Source organism: Populus nigra, chromosome 3 (genome assembly GCF_951802175.1).
Source record: "Populus nigra chromosome 3, ddPopNigr1.1, whole genome shotgun sequence".
NCBI lineage: Eukaryota > Viridiplantae > Streptophyta > Magnoliopsida > Malpighiales > Salicaceae > Populus > Populus nigra.
Window position 1 is genome coordinate 14924451 of NC_084854.1, and position 13141 is coordinate 14937591.

General features: G+C 35.6%; 1 protein-coding gene across 3 annotated transcripts; it reads right to left on the reverse strand.

The window, feature by feature from the left end:
• Window positions 1-1263: 1263 nt before the first annotated feature.
• Window positions 1264-3538, reverse strand: LOC133689178 (growth-regulating factor 1). 3 transcript variants are annotated; one of them, XM_062108960.1, is made up of 4 exons: window positions 2747-3538; window positions 2182-2638; window positions 1575-2068; window positions 1264-1446 (listed from the first exon to the last, which is right to left on the reverse strand). In XM_062108960.1, the coding sequence occupies exons 1-4, from the start codon at window positions 2937-2939 to the stop codon at window positions 1439-1441; spliced, it is 1152 nt and encodes a 383-aa protein (XP_061964944.1). In that variant the 5' UTR covers window positions 2940-3538; the 3' UTR covers window positions 1264-1438. The 3 variants fall into 3 exon arrangements, with proteins under 3 accessions (XP_061964944.1, XP_061964941.1, XP_061964943.1); XM_062108957.1 differs by having other exon boundaries at window positions 1575-2077; XM_062108959.1 differs by having other exon boundaries at window positions 1575-2074; window positions 2747-3536.
• Between the last annotated feature and the right edge of the window lie 9603 nt (window positions 3539-13141).

Consider the following 13141-nt stretch of genomic DNA (forward strand, 5'->3'; position numbering starts at 1 on the left):
TAAGTTTCAATCCATCCAATTTGGGCGGATTAACTTTCGTTCTTTCCTTTATTTGTTAGCCAAACAAGTGAGCAAAGAGTTGGAAGGTTAACATCCATCAATTCACTCTTACCATTTTTCAGGTCTTTCCTAACAGCCCATTTCTGTGATGAGACCCCTTTTAGTTGGAGAGATTGAAAGAAAAATGCAGATTTAGCTGGGGTCAGACGCACAAGTCATAGAGTGCCGGGGTTGCTGCCCTCCGTACGAGTTGCCAGCCAGTGAAAGGATGGTTAATTTGAGATTGAGCTCAATGGATTTTAATGAAATAATTGTCTGTTGAATTGATGTGCTTGACGATGAGTATCCTTCTGTTGGAAATGTAAGGTCATATTGTCAGACATGGGACCTTTTCTTTTGGGATGATTACTGAGACAGTCAGTCTTCTGATAGGAGGTGTTTGGTGAGAGGATTGGTAAAAAGTTTGCTTCCATGCTGCCTGCAAGATTAGCAGTGGGAAAAGCCTTTTTAAAGCCTGGTGTCTATGCACTTCTCCTTTTCAGAGGAAGGCACCAGACCCCCGCATGGACATCCATCAGAGGGTTCAGAACAGACACCGACTAGCGCTCTGTTGGCCAAGACCTTCACTATAATCCACCTCGTCTCATCGCAATAAAAGACCACCAACCAAAAAGAGAAAAAAAGAAGGTTCCTTTCGGTAGGTTTATGGAAGAGAGCCGTCATAAATGCATCTGCCTAACTTGGGAGTTGATTAAAGATGAAAGAGTGAGAAACAAAATGCCCTTTCCATTTATTCACTCTTCTGATTAAAATTCAAGACAGGCACTTCTTTAGAGCAATTATCAAGTACACATACCAGCTTCATTGTTAAGATAGAATTAGTGTGTCATGTTTGTTGAGCTATAGACAATGGCACCATCAATTGGGTATACTCGCATTTGTTATCAGGTCTTTTTTTCCCCACGCAGGAACAATTCTGATATAATTGTAGTGGTGGATTGATGACTACCAAGTAGATAGAGTCTACTCGTACAAATCTCAGTTAGGTGAATTGACAAGTGACAAATTAGCAAATCCCGGGACTATGAGGTCCCTCGTCTATTACTAGTGCAAGGTTGGGCAAGTGTCTGAAACTGAAAGGAACCATTAATGGAACCCAGAAGAGGATACCTTCATATCAATGGCTTGGCTACCATAAAGTAGAGTCCTTCAAATCTACTTGTGAAAATCCTAAAGTGAAGCAGGAAAAGAAGAGAACCCACAAAGCAAAAGACATTGGATACTCTTCATTAATAAACACACATTTAATCCAATCTCAATCACATTTTGCAGAAAAAACCAAAAAAGAGTTCAGCAATTCTGAGGCCTCTTGACAGAAGGCGGTGACCCCCCCACTCCCACCAAGTACATCTTGGGCCAGAAACCCACCAGAGTAAAATCAACCATCTGCAAAACAAAATGATTTAATTTCGTGGACAAGAAGTATTTGTCCGGTTCGAAAAGAAAATCCACAAAAATTAAAGGTAAATAGATATCGACACCAAAAAAAAGATGAAGAAGATTGAATTGATTACCATTATTAGTTCTTGAACTGAAGATTGGAAGAAAGTCATGAGAGGAGGGAATGGATATTGAGAGCCCGGTTGCTGAAACTGATGCACTTTTTGATGATTTGTCATCCAAATCAAGCCATGAATCTTTATCCTTTGGTGGCCATTCATCAAAGAAACGGTGAACAGTCTTTTGGGATTTTTCCTTCTCCATTTTTATGGGCCCTAGACTGTCTACATCACTACTTCCCAGAAGATAGTTATGTTGATACTGCTTTTGTTGTTTTGGGGTATCGTGATCACTCAGGCTTTGAAGCTGCAAGTAAGAATATTCGTTGTGTAAACTAGACAAACTCCTTTGCTTTGAAGAGTTAGTAGTAGAAGGAGAAGAGTTCATTGTGAGTGGGGTGAGTTGCCAAGCATCATCCAAAGATGAACCGGACAAGCTTCTCATAGAACCTGAAGGTTCTGAGAAGAAAGCATGCTCATCAACCTCCTCTTTCAGCCCATAAACATTCCTGTTTCTTCTTAGTTTTCAAAAAAAAAAAAAAAAAACTAATAAGAAAGGATTTTAATAAACAAACCACAGAAAAGTAGAGTATAAATGTCACATTACTTTTGCAAAACAGACCTGTAATCTGTATGGGCCAGAGAAGAACCACCAGAGTCCAAAAGCAAGTGAGTAGGATTTTCATGAGGGGACAGACCAATCCCAAGGGGTCTTGAAGAAGACAAGAATTGATGATTTGGATGGGCATGATAACCTGCAGGAGCAGGATAGTGAAGGTGATTCTGGTGGTGGGTCTCAGGTGACAATAACGAAAGAGAGTGGGGGGATGTTGTTAGTAGTGAATTATTAGAGTGGTTTCTGGTGATTGATGAGACAGTTGGTGCTGTTATTGATTGTGTTGCAACTTCCACAGGCTTTCTTGAACGGTTCTTCCCTCTATGCATATGTTTCTCGCAGTACTTAGAATCTGGGTATGCTTCTTTTGAGCATCTCCATTTCTTTCCATCAGTTCTCCTGCACCTCCCCGGTTCTGGATCTATTTTCCTTCCCAAACCCATCTGAAAACAGCCCCAGGAAACTGCACCCACAAAACACACAATATATTAGCTAAAAGAAACCCCGGATGAAAGAAAAGAAATACTTTTCAAGAAATTTCTGTGTGTATATAAATATATAGTGGCTTCACAATGTGGAGGTTGGCGAGGAAAGAGCTTTGAAGAGAGTGAAGAGTCCAAGCAGCCACTTCTTTTGATGGTGAAAAGAAGATCGGGAGGGATGGGGATGCCTGAAACCATGTACTTGTAGATTAGGGCTTGATGCTCAAGCTCTTGCCACTGGGATGCAGTGAAGGGAAACCTGTTTCCTCCACTCATTATCATATTACCCTGGAAGAGAAAAGAAGAGGAAGGAGAAGAGACAAGTCTCAAAAAGAGAAGAAAGATAAGGAAAATGTAAAAGAGCTTGTTTTTAAGCTTTAACAGTGAAGTGAAAGAGCAGGGACAGTTGCAGAAAGAAAGAAGGGAAGAAGCAGGTTTTGTGTGTTGGGGAGAGTGAATGTGTGTGGTTTATTACTTGTAGTTATTATTACTAAATGGCTTGGAGAGTAGAGTAGGTATATTTATTTCAGGGACCATTAGCCTGCAGAATCTTCTGTACATGGATAAAACTAATGGTTCTCATAACAGTGCTGCCACCTCTCTCTCTCTCTCTGCTTATATGATGTCTGAACCTCTCTGATGCTGCTGCAGGTAAGCTGCCTGGCAGTTCTTGTCTCTGACAAAACTACGGAAACCCATAAACTAAAAGAAGAGAGCGCATTAAAAAGACTGTAAAAAACAATAGAGAAAAAAGTAATAATTTTTTCTTTACTATCAAGGCCAGAGAGGAGTTGGTGTCTGAAGCCAATGCCTGCACTGAGAAGGTTGTACGGTTTGAGCTTTTACTGCTACTAACTCCTTTTCCTTTTCTGTACCTTTGCCTCACACCCCAACCCCCCCCCCCCCTCTCTACTATTTGACCTTTTTCGATTTGGGAAATTGAGAAAACGAGAGAGAGAGAGAGAGAGAGAGAGATTCAGGTTAGGGCCGGGGGGGGGGGGGGGGTCCTTTTGGGTTCTGATAAAACTGAAATCCTCTCTCTCGTTTCTCTTTCTTCCCCCCCTTTTTTTTTTGTTTTTTTGCTTTACGAGAAAAAGATATGTATATTTTAATTTCATTCGGTTCAAATGGTTATCCCTCATCAAGCTAACATGTTATAGTTTGTTCGTCTTTTTCAAAACAAGCCAGTTTCTATAGTGTAAGACATCTTTATGACGTGACTCAGACCCCCCCACCCCCCCCCCCCCCCCACTGGCTTTACTTTTTTTCCCTTTTTGGTCAGTGTCCAATTCATCACTCCTTCAGCCCTCTGCTTAAACACAGTGAGACTTCAGCAACCTAATTATGCCTTAATCACAAATCAAAACCACAACCAGAAAGATGCATGGGAGCATACATAGTTCATCACATCACATGGATGAGAGTTCTTGCTTCGGTCTTCCGGGATCTAATCTCCATCGTGTACTTGTTGTGCCAGAATTTTCCAAATAAATAAGATTCCTACCAGCAAAACAACTGCTGCTTGATGGGAGTTGATTGCAGCATTGTTTATGTACACCCAGATGATAGTATATCTGTCCCTCCCTCTTGAAAGAAAAGATGTGGTTTATCTACAAGCAAGCTTAGGGTTTCTGGGTAAAATATGAGTGGAAACTCAGGGAATTTAATTCCCTGGAACTATTCTTGTATTGTAAGTTTAGCAGTGGCAGGAAGTTGTACAAAAGTAATGGATGCACTACTCTGACACTGCTGGTGTAATTTCCTGCCAGACCCAAACACATGCAAAATACCCTTTTTTTAGCACAGAAGCCCCACTTGGAACAGAACATCTCCCCAGGTGTGTTTGCAGAATTAAATTCTCTTTCAAGTTTCACTGAGCATGCACGCCTAATAGAATTATTTCGCTGACATCCCAAAACCATTTGACTCCGAAGTCTTTCTTTCATCATCAATAGCTTTGGTTTATCCTTGATAAAAACAAATCTCTGCAGCAAATAATGCAACCAGAAGGCAAACTAAGTGGTATGGCGTCCATCAGGACCATAACATTTAATCCCTTTATTTTAAAAAACCTGGAAGCAGAATTACATTCAAAAGAGACTTTCATGGGCAGATATTTCATTTATGAAAAGGCTTCCATAGAAATTCTACTAGAAATCGAGGATGAGGAAGCTGTGTTTATTCTATGGCTTCTCACACGAGGAAGTTATCAGGGTGCATGCGTATGTGTGTGAACTACATGGAGTTGTGTATTAAAAAACAAATTAATTGCTTAAGCTGGCTCAGCTATGAAACCCACGCCTGGACAATATTCGATTGCTATCTTAGGATATAATAAACAGAGATATGAAGGATAAGATGGAGTTTTTATCTTTATCTCAGAGATAATTGATTTTTTTATCACCTTAAAAATAAGGGATAAAGGGAAATTTTTCCCCACATAAAAATCCTTTTAAATATTTTATAATTTCAATCTCAATCATTACATTCAAATCTAGACCAATGATTTTAATTACGTTAATGAAAACTAGAAAATATGTAAGTAAAAATCATTAAAAAGATATGAGAAATATATACAAGAGAAAGAAGAGAAAGAAAAAAATATCAACTGAACAAAATCTGATAAAATTATTGAATAAAATTGCCATATCTTTCAGGTGACCTGTTTATTAGTAAAAAATACAAGATTTTTCGAGAATAGACTAATTGTTCCAAACAACTTACTTGTTGGTGAAAAATACAGATATTTTTCGAGTGGTCTAATTGTTTCAGACGACTTGCCCATTGGTGAAAAATACAAAGATTTTTTGGAAGTGGTCTAATTATTCTAGGTGACCTGTCTGTTGGTGAAAAATACAAAGATTTTTCATGAATGATCTAATTATTTCAGGCAACTTGCTTATTGGTAAAAAATACGAAGATAAATTGTGAAGGTGGTCTAATTAATGTTCTAGAAGACCTACTCGTTGGTGAAAAAAACATGGAACTTTTTCAATTTTGATTCCATTGTAATGAATGACCTATCCAAATGACAGAAAATATGCAGATTTGTTTTTAATATTGATCTTATTATGATGGATGACCTTTTCAATTAAAAAATACAAAGACTTTTATTAGGTGATCTAATTCTCATTGGGGCCTGCCCTGGTCCAAAATTTCTCAAAAGTATAAAATTTTCAATAGTATTTTTTTTTATTTTTGGCCATTTCAAGGTGGCCTTCCTTTTCATGGATCCTAGCGGGGATTTCTCTTATGAACTTTTGCACAACACATTAGTTCAATATTTTTGAGTTAGATGATATGCATGCATCTTTACCTGATTTGAAATATAGACCCCCATTTCTTCTCAGTCTTCTTTGTTGCTTGATTGATGAGGTCTTATTATTTCTAATTTGATTCCTCTTGATCGTTTGGCTTTTAGCCCCCTCGAGTTGGCCTATGTAGATCTTTTTTGGTATGTTTCCAATTTTACCTCGCTTAGCCTTTATAGTACCTATTGTGACCCATTCATTTGGCAGAAATTCTCTATCTCGTTAATCAATTTGAGAAGATCATTCATTACTTATTTGTCTCACTGCTAAAAACATTCAATGTTACATGTTGAATGGGTCAAACAACCTTTTGTAAACAAAAATGCCCCTTGTCTCGTTGTAAAAAATGTTCCTTTTTTTACTGTTACCTGGAAGGGATCAATTCACCTTCTAAGTACAATATTACCCCATTGTACTGGCTATTGCCTCTAGGTGTGCTCTGTTAGTGACCTAGACAAATAATGGTTTTAAGTAAAACCTTCTCTTTTTTTTTTTCAGTGAGGAAATATTTGTTTAGAATGAATCTTGAAATCTTGATCTTGCATTTTAAAAACAAAAATTATTTCGATGTGAGTTTAAAACAATTTGTTTTTGAAATCTTGCAACTCCCTAATTATTTTTTTTCTTGGAAAGGAGATGTTTTTCTTGTGTCAGTAATATTGCCATTGGTGAAGGTACATCATGAGGTGACCTTCTACTTTTGTGAGTTTTAAAGCAAAGGGCTCGAGAAAAAGCTCGAAGTTTTGTTTGAGAAAAAAATGTGTCTTTTTAAACCCTCATTTTATTAACATGAATACTTATGAGTAGCTTGTTCTCGATATCATGACTTTTATGAAAAAAATACTTTTTGCATTTTAAGAGCAACATTTATTGTTCTAAGTTACTTGTTTGATTAGAAAGAACTTTTATAGGAATGTAATATAGGTTATGGTTATTGACTATACATATAAAAAAGGATTTATAAAGCTCAAAAAGTGTTTCAAAGTTTCAAAGACTTAGGATCACTATCATTAGTTTTACTTTTTATGTCTTTCAATTGTTTTTTTTTGCTGCTTTTCTTTGATTTCATTGTTTTGGCTGGGGAATACTCATTTATTTTTCACCATCACTTTTCTTTTGATTTAGGCATGCCCCCTAGCTTTTGAGTTTCTTAGGCTCTTTTGCCTTTTTGGTTTTCTCACAGCTTTTTCATCATTATTGATCGTTGAAATTTCACTTGCCCTAGTATGAGGTGTGGTTCTAGTCGGGATTTTTTATGAAAGAAAATTTATTCAAGCTCAAGAGAAGATTGACAAGATCAAAAGATTGATGTCTTATCCCAAGTGCAGGAGTGTCGAAGTAATAAATAACCCGGCAAGACCAAGATCAAACTACAGGGAGGTGAACTATATAAATTACAAATAATAAAATGATATTGATGTTGAAGAGAACTTTGAGATGTGATAATAATGAAAAGATTAAACAAGGATAAAATAATTGTCAAAGTTAGAGGATCCACTAATAGTATTAGAAATAATTAAAGTATAAACTTATTATAAATTATTAACATGATCATATTAATTATCTTATTTTTGTAACACCATACTTATGAATATCATCAGGCATTCATGTTGCTAACTTATGTTAACAACAAATCAAGTTCCTTTCATAGCACAAGTGTCGGTTATACCATATAGTTGGCTATGAACGGATCAAGTATTTGTTGTACCAAGGAATATTCAACACAAATCTAGATTAACCATTTAACAAGTAAGGTATTATGAATTGGTAGGATAAAAAGATAAGACATGTTAATGGCAAGTGTTCTTGGATATAAACATTAAAGTCCATGTTGAGTTTATATTATACTTACTCTAACACCATTAATGAAACCTTTTCACCTTGGCATGATAAACATAGGTAAACATAATGAAGAAGAAGAACATAAATAGACAAGATAAGAACATAGTTAACTAAGTATAGTAAAGGAAATGAAAAACATAAACAAGAAACTACTATAACATTAAATAAAACTTGAACATTACAAAGAGAGAAAGCAATAAAATAATCTTGATCTGAAAACCAAGATGCCTAAATATATGGCAAATGCCTTATTTTATAGGCTAAAATTCAGAACTATTGACTTGATGACTAATTGTTGAGTGGGTGGTCATCTCTTGACTTGGTAACAATCCTTATCTTCTTGTCTGCAGGCAACGTTATTGCTAACATCAGAATTTGAACAGTAGTATTCATGAAATTTCTAGGAAATTGTCTCAGCTTTCCAACAAAATAAGAATGAGGTCATTTGGATTTCTAGAACTTGAGATATGGGCTGAACACTTAACAGTATCTGGGCTGCAGGATAGATTCTGACTTCTCTGTTGTTGCTATCATTTGAACTTGCAAATGGTCCTTTTGAATCTTGGACTCTCATAGAAGTTTTAGGCCTATGTCTTAACTTTCCATACAAATAAACCAAACCTAAATCCAAGTTCTACAGCTCTAGTTATGATCCAATAACCAAATGGTATTCCAGTTTGGACAGAACCGACATCTCTTTTCTAAGCTTAACCCTCTCTTTGTCTTCTCAATTTTAGTAGTTAAACTCATTAATCAATCCTTTGATTTATGTGATAGGCCTACATTTAAGATGAACATTTACCATAAATTAAAGATATCTTATATTAATAGACATGTTATTATACAACATGCTCTAGTTGAGGAGTTATTGATACTTCAAGTGCAAAATGATGATGTAAAACCTTGATAAAAATACACTTTTAAGTACTAATCAAAGACCGCAAGGGATATGTTCATTTTAGAATGTTACAGGGATAACAAAAATGATATTTCCTCATTTTAAGCGCTAGTAGTTAAGATCAATAAACTTTGATCTCGTCCAGTGTGATGGTGTGGACTTTGCAAAGAGATGTATTTCATGAGTCCATGAGCAATGAATATACTACTTACCATTATACATACATTTAAAACACTTGGCTTAAGAGTCATGAAGTGGGGGTGACTGTTCATCTTTCTACTCATATACTTTGGTTTAGAATTTGATCATCTTAATGAAGGAGTTGCTTGATTCATTTGTCATTCTACAAATGAAATGTCAAAATGTTGTTTAAATAAACATCAAATCATTTCTGAAATCAAAAAGCAAGTTTAATTTTTCAAAATTCCACTGGGGAAAAGATTTTGGTAAAAAAAATGAGTTGAGCATGTGAGATCATGCAAGGTTGTAAAGGTGTATTTGTGAGTTCTTATAGGGAACCTCTTTCAGAATTTATGAAAATGAATAATATTTGATTGTAAATTAAAGAAAGAGACACAATTGAAGGACAAATTCACTATTTCATTGAAACTTTAGAAAATAGGCTTAACAACAAAAACCTTAAGTCAACATCTTGAGCTGTGATTACTAGCGAAGTAATACATAAAAAAGCTAAACACTTAGCAATCATTGATTAGAATTTTTTGGAATCTCCTAATCGTTCCTCTCCTACAAAATCCTCGACATGAGCTTATTTTCAATACTCAGTTGGGGTTATATGTAGATCATTCTTGGCCTAATAACATTGTAGCTTCATCTTCAAAATGATTGATTTCTATGGATCGATGTGGAGAAGTTAGCTACAAGAGGGGTAAATGTCTTTGCTTTGGTAGTTTTTTCTCTTGCCGTTGTAACCACCTTCTATATTCTAAACCTCAGTTTCCTTCTTTTTCCAGCAAAACCTTTCTCCTCAGTCGAGTCACCAGTCTTTCCTAACCAGATGACTTGTTTAATCCTCTCAGCTATAAAAATCAGGTCAGAAAAATATTGTGCAGAGTTTCCAACCAAGTATTCAAAGTATAAGTTCTTGAAAGTGTTAGAAAATAAATTGATTCTCTTTTTCCAATAAAAGAGGATTAACCTTTGTAGCTGCCTCACGCCACCTTTGAGCATATTCTTTTATGGTGTTGTCCTTCTTCATAGCTTGCAAGCTTGACCTATCAAGGCTCACATCCATATTGAACTTATATTACCAAATGAAGGCATTAACCAAATCCTTTCACTTTTTCACCTTGGTATTGTCCAACCACATATATCAAGTGATGGCAACGTCAATTAAGCTATCTTGAAAGAAGTGAATCAGCAGTTTCTCATCATAAATCATCTCATCTATTTTGTTGTAGTATGCTTTGAGATGAGTTATACGACATTAAGTTCCAGTATATTTGACAAATTCTGGCACTCTAAACTTTTTGAAAATGACCACGTTGGGCATCAAACACATCTCAACAACCTTTATAGGATCATATAGGTTAGTTCTCTCAATTGCCATCATCCTTTCCTCTAATATAGCTAATTTTTCCAAACCATCTTCTTTTACCATCTTGTTCTTTTAAAATTCCTTCACTATAAAGTCAATGGTAAATAACATTTTTATGGGATATGCTGGATGAACAAATTAGAAATATGTAACCTGTTGAAATTCAAGTGGCACCTCATTTGCCCATAAATTATATGGATTAAAGGGAGTTATAGGCATTTGTAGGGGTTGAGCTGTAAATATTGCTTCTCTGGATTTAGATCCCAAGGCATGTTTGAGTAGACTAGTAAACCTTACGATTTTATTTTTAAAACTTTCCAACTTTTTTTGGTGTTGGGCTTTCAACTAGGCTCTTCGTTCTCCATATGTTTTTTTCTCAAACGAGTGTTATAAATGTGTTTCAATAGGGAACTTATATCTCAACCTGCTAAATAAAAATCATGCAATTATGCAAAATTATTGTTGTTGTCACAAGAAAAATGCATATTAAATGTGGACTCGCCCTTCACGAGGTGACAATGGTCATTTATTCATGAATTTTAGGAACCTGATGTCATCATCATGCTAATAAGGGGATCCTTGTCTAGTCTTGTATAAATTTGAGGTTTTGATAAGCCTTTTGGCTTTCAATTCAAATCAATTCCCTTTTGTCAACTGTAACAACTCAGACTCTTATATCTTATGTGACGACCATTTGTCACCCAATAGTCTTGGAATTCAAGATGCTACATGTTAGGCTTGCCATAATGAGATTACACAGGGTACAACTTAATAAGCAGGTTCTAGTCGTTAAGTACATCAAGGGGTAGGTTACTATCTAGTCTCAAAGGGTCTCTCGCATACTTAGTGATCATCTTTAAAAAGTAGATACAAGGCTTATAAGGAGCATAGAGATAGAGGTCCTAAATAATATCAGATCGACATACCAACCACTTCCAAGTAAACAATCACATAAAAGTTGGATGGTTTCACTAATCTTGCTCAGGTTAAAGTCATTAAGGGTACCATTACTTCCTCATCTATCATAAAGTTTTAAGGTGTATGCTCTTAAAGTGATTTATGACAATAGGGATACGTGCTAAAGCAGTAAAAAGCAATAACCACATAAACACAACATAACAAATATTATAACAATTGACAAACAAAAGGCAAAGCTTAGTCCAATAAGGTCTCCAATGTAGTCATTATATTGCACCCGATATTGTGGTGACCTTTAAATTTTTTAGCAAAAAAAACAGATATTTGGTTTCTTGTTCTTAAAGGGAAAAAAGTATAGTTTAAGGAGTCGCCACCTAGTATTATGGTTACTACGAACCCTAACTAGTCAATAGAGATTCTATAATACGAGATTGATTACACGAAAGGAAAGATATTATCACCCCTTAAGTGCGATACCTGACGTAGGTTGCATTGATGGTTTTGTCTTAAATTGTTAAGGGTTTATTTTGTTTTTATTTTTATGTTCTAAGTATAATATTCTTGACTCTGGTGCTAATAAATATTTGACTACAAATACTTCCAACTCTGGCGTTGGTAAATATTACGTAACAAATAAAAATGGTATTCTTGATTCTGGCACTAGTGAATAAATCAGTAAAATTTGGATTAAAAAGCAAGACATATCTTTTTATTATTTTTTTTAAAAAAGATATATATCACATACTAAATTCACATTTCACAGTAAAAGTTTACAATCCAAATACTCAATGAAGTAAAAAAAAATGTGAAGGACCCACAAATAAATCTAAAAGGATCCTCGATTTTTTTTCAGAATTCTTTGATATTCAAAAATGCCTGTTTAGCTAGATATTAAATTAATTAAGAGTGAAATTAAAAGGAAATGGCATAAGAGTATGTTTTGTCAAACACACCTTTGGTCCAAAGAAAATTAGGTTGGATGGGTCTGAAGCCCAGGCCCAACCCGGTCTCAACAGTTTCCATTTTTATATATATTGTTTATGGGCTGGATCTAGCCCACCCATACAGGTTGGGCTTGATTCAGCCGGCCTAGCTTGGTCATTGGCCCGACCTAGTGACCAAGCCGGCCATTATCAGCAGATGTGTGTGAATTGTTCTCGAACATTTGCTACAGGAACAAGGTAATTAAAAAGAAAATTGGGGGAAATGAAAAACTTACCTAGTGTAGCTGAAGGCGAGGCTGAGGATGATACTTTTTTTGGCTGATCGGGTGGCGCTGGAGACTAGTGCGGAGGAATAAGACTCCTCAGGCTAATCTTCTATCTCTCTTGATTTCCTCTCTCCTTCTTCTCTTCTCTTTCTCTTTGGTTTTTGTTTTTTTTTTTTTGTTAGTTCAACACTCTACTATGAGGGAAGGCTAGTTTCTGTTGTTAGATTTCTGAAAGAAAACTATATTTGGGTAGAAAAGACAAGTGTGTTGCGCTATAATCCTTCTTATTTCTTAAAAAAAAATTTATTTAAAAGATCTCTTGAGCAAGATCGCTCTTTTAAAAGGGATAACAACCGTAGGGAAATTTAGAAAAGGTCGATCAGGAAATGTATGAGATACCCTAAAATACATACCACTCTATTAGATATTACCCTCACTAAAGTCTTCACAACCATCCAGGGTAAAGACTTTGTTCAATATGCTCAACTCATGAGATCACCACTTAGTTCTCGGACATCCAAGAAGTATTATGCATTCACATGACAAAAAATAGTGTTATGTTTTGAAAAAAAAGAATCAAAAGATTGATAATTAAAGGCTATCTTCGGTAGTTCTTGAAGCGGGACTTCTATCCTACAAAAACAAGGAAGAGCTTGGCCAATCTATACAATCAGTACCTAAAATCAATGTGATCTTGGGTGACACATTGGTAGGGGGTGATTCCAATACAAGGAAAAGAAAGTATGA

What these genes read in the sequence shown, in the direction of transcription:
- LOC133689178 (XM_062108957.1), bottom strand. Translation starts at nt 2,939, where the DNA reads ATGATAATGAGTGGAGGAAACAGGTTTCCCTTCACTGCATCCCAGTGG. An exon ending in TCCTCGCCAACCTCCACATT is followed by an intron (nt 2,639 to 2,746) that starts GTGAAGCCACTA and finishes TTGTGGGTGCAG; the next exon opens with TTTCCTGGGGCTGTTTTCAG. An exon ending in CTGGCCCATACAGATTACAG is followed by an intron (nt 2,078 to 2,181) that starts GTCTGTTTTGCA and finishes TTGAAAACTAAG; the next exon opens with AAGAAACAGGAATGTTTATG.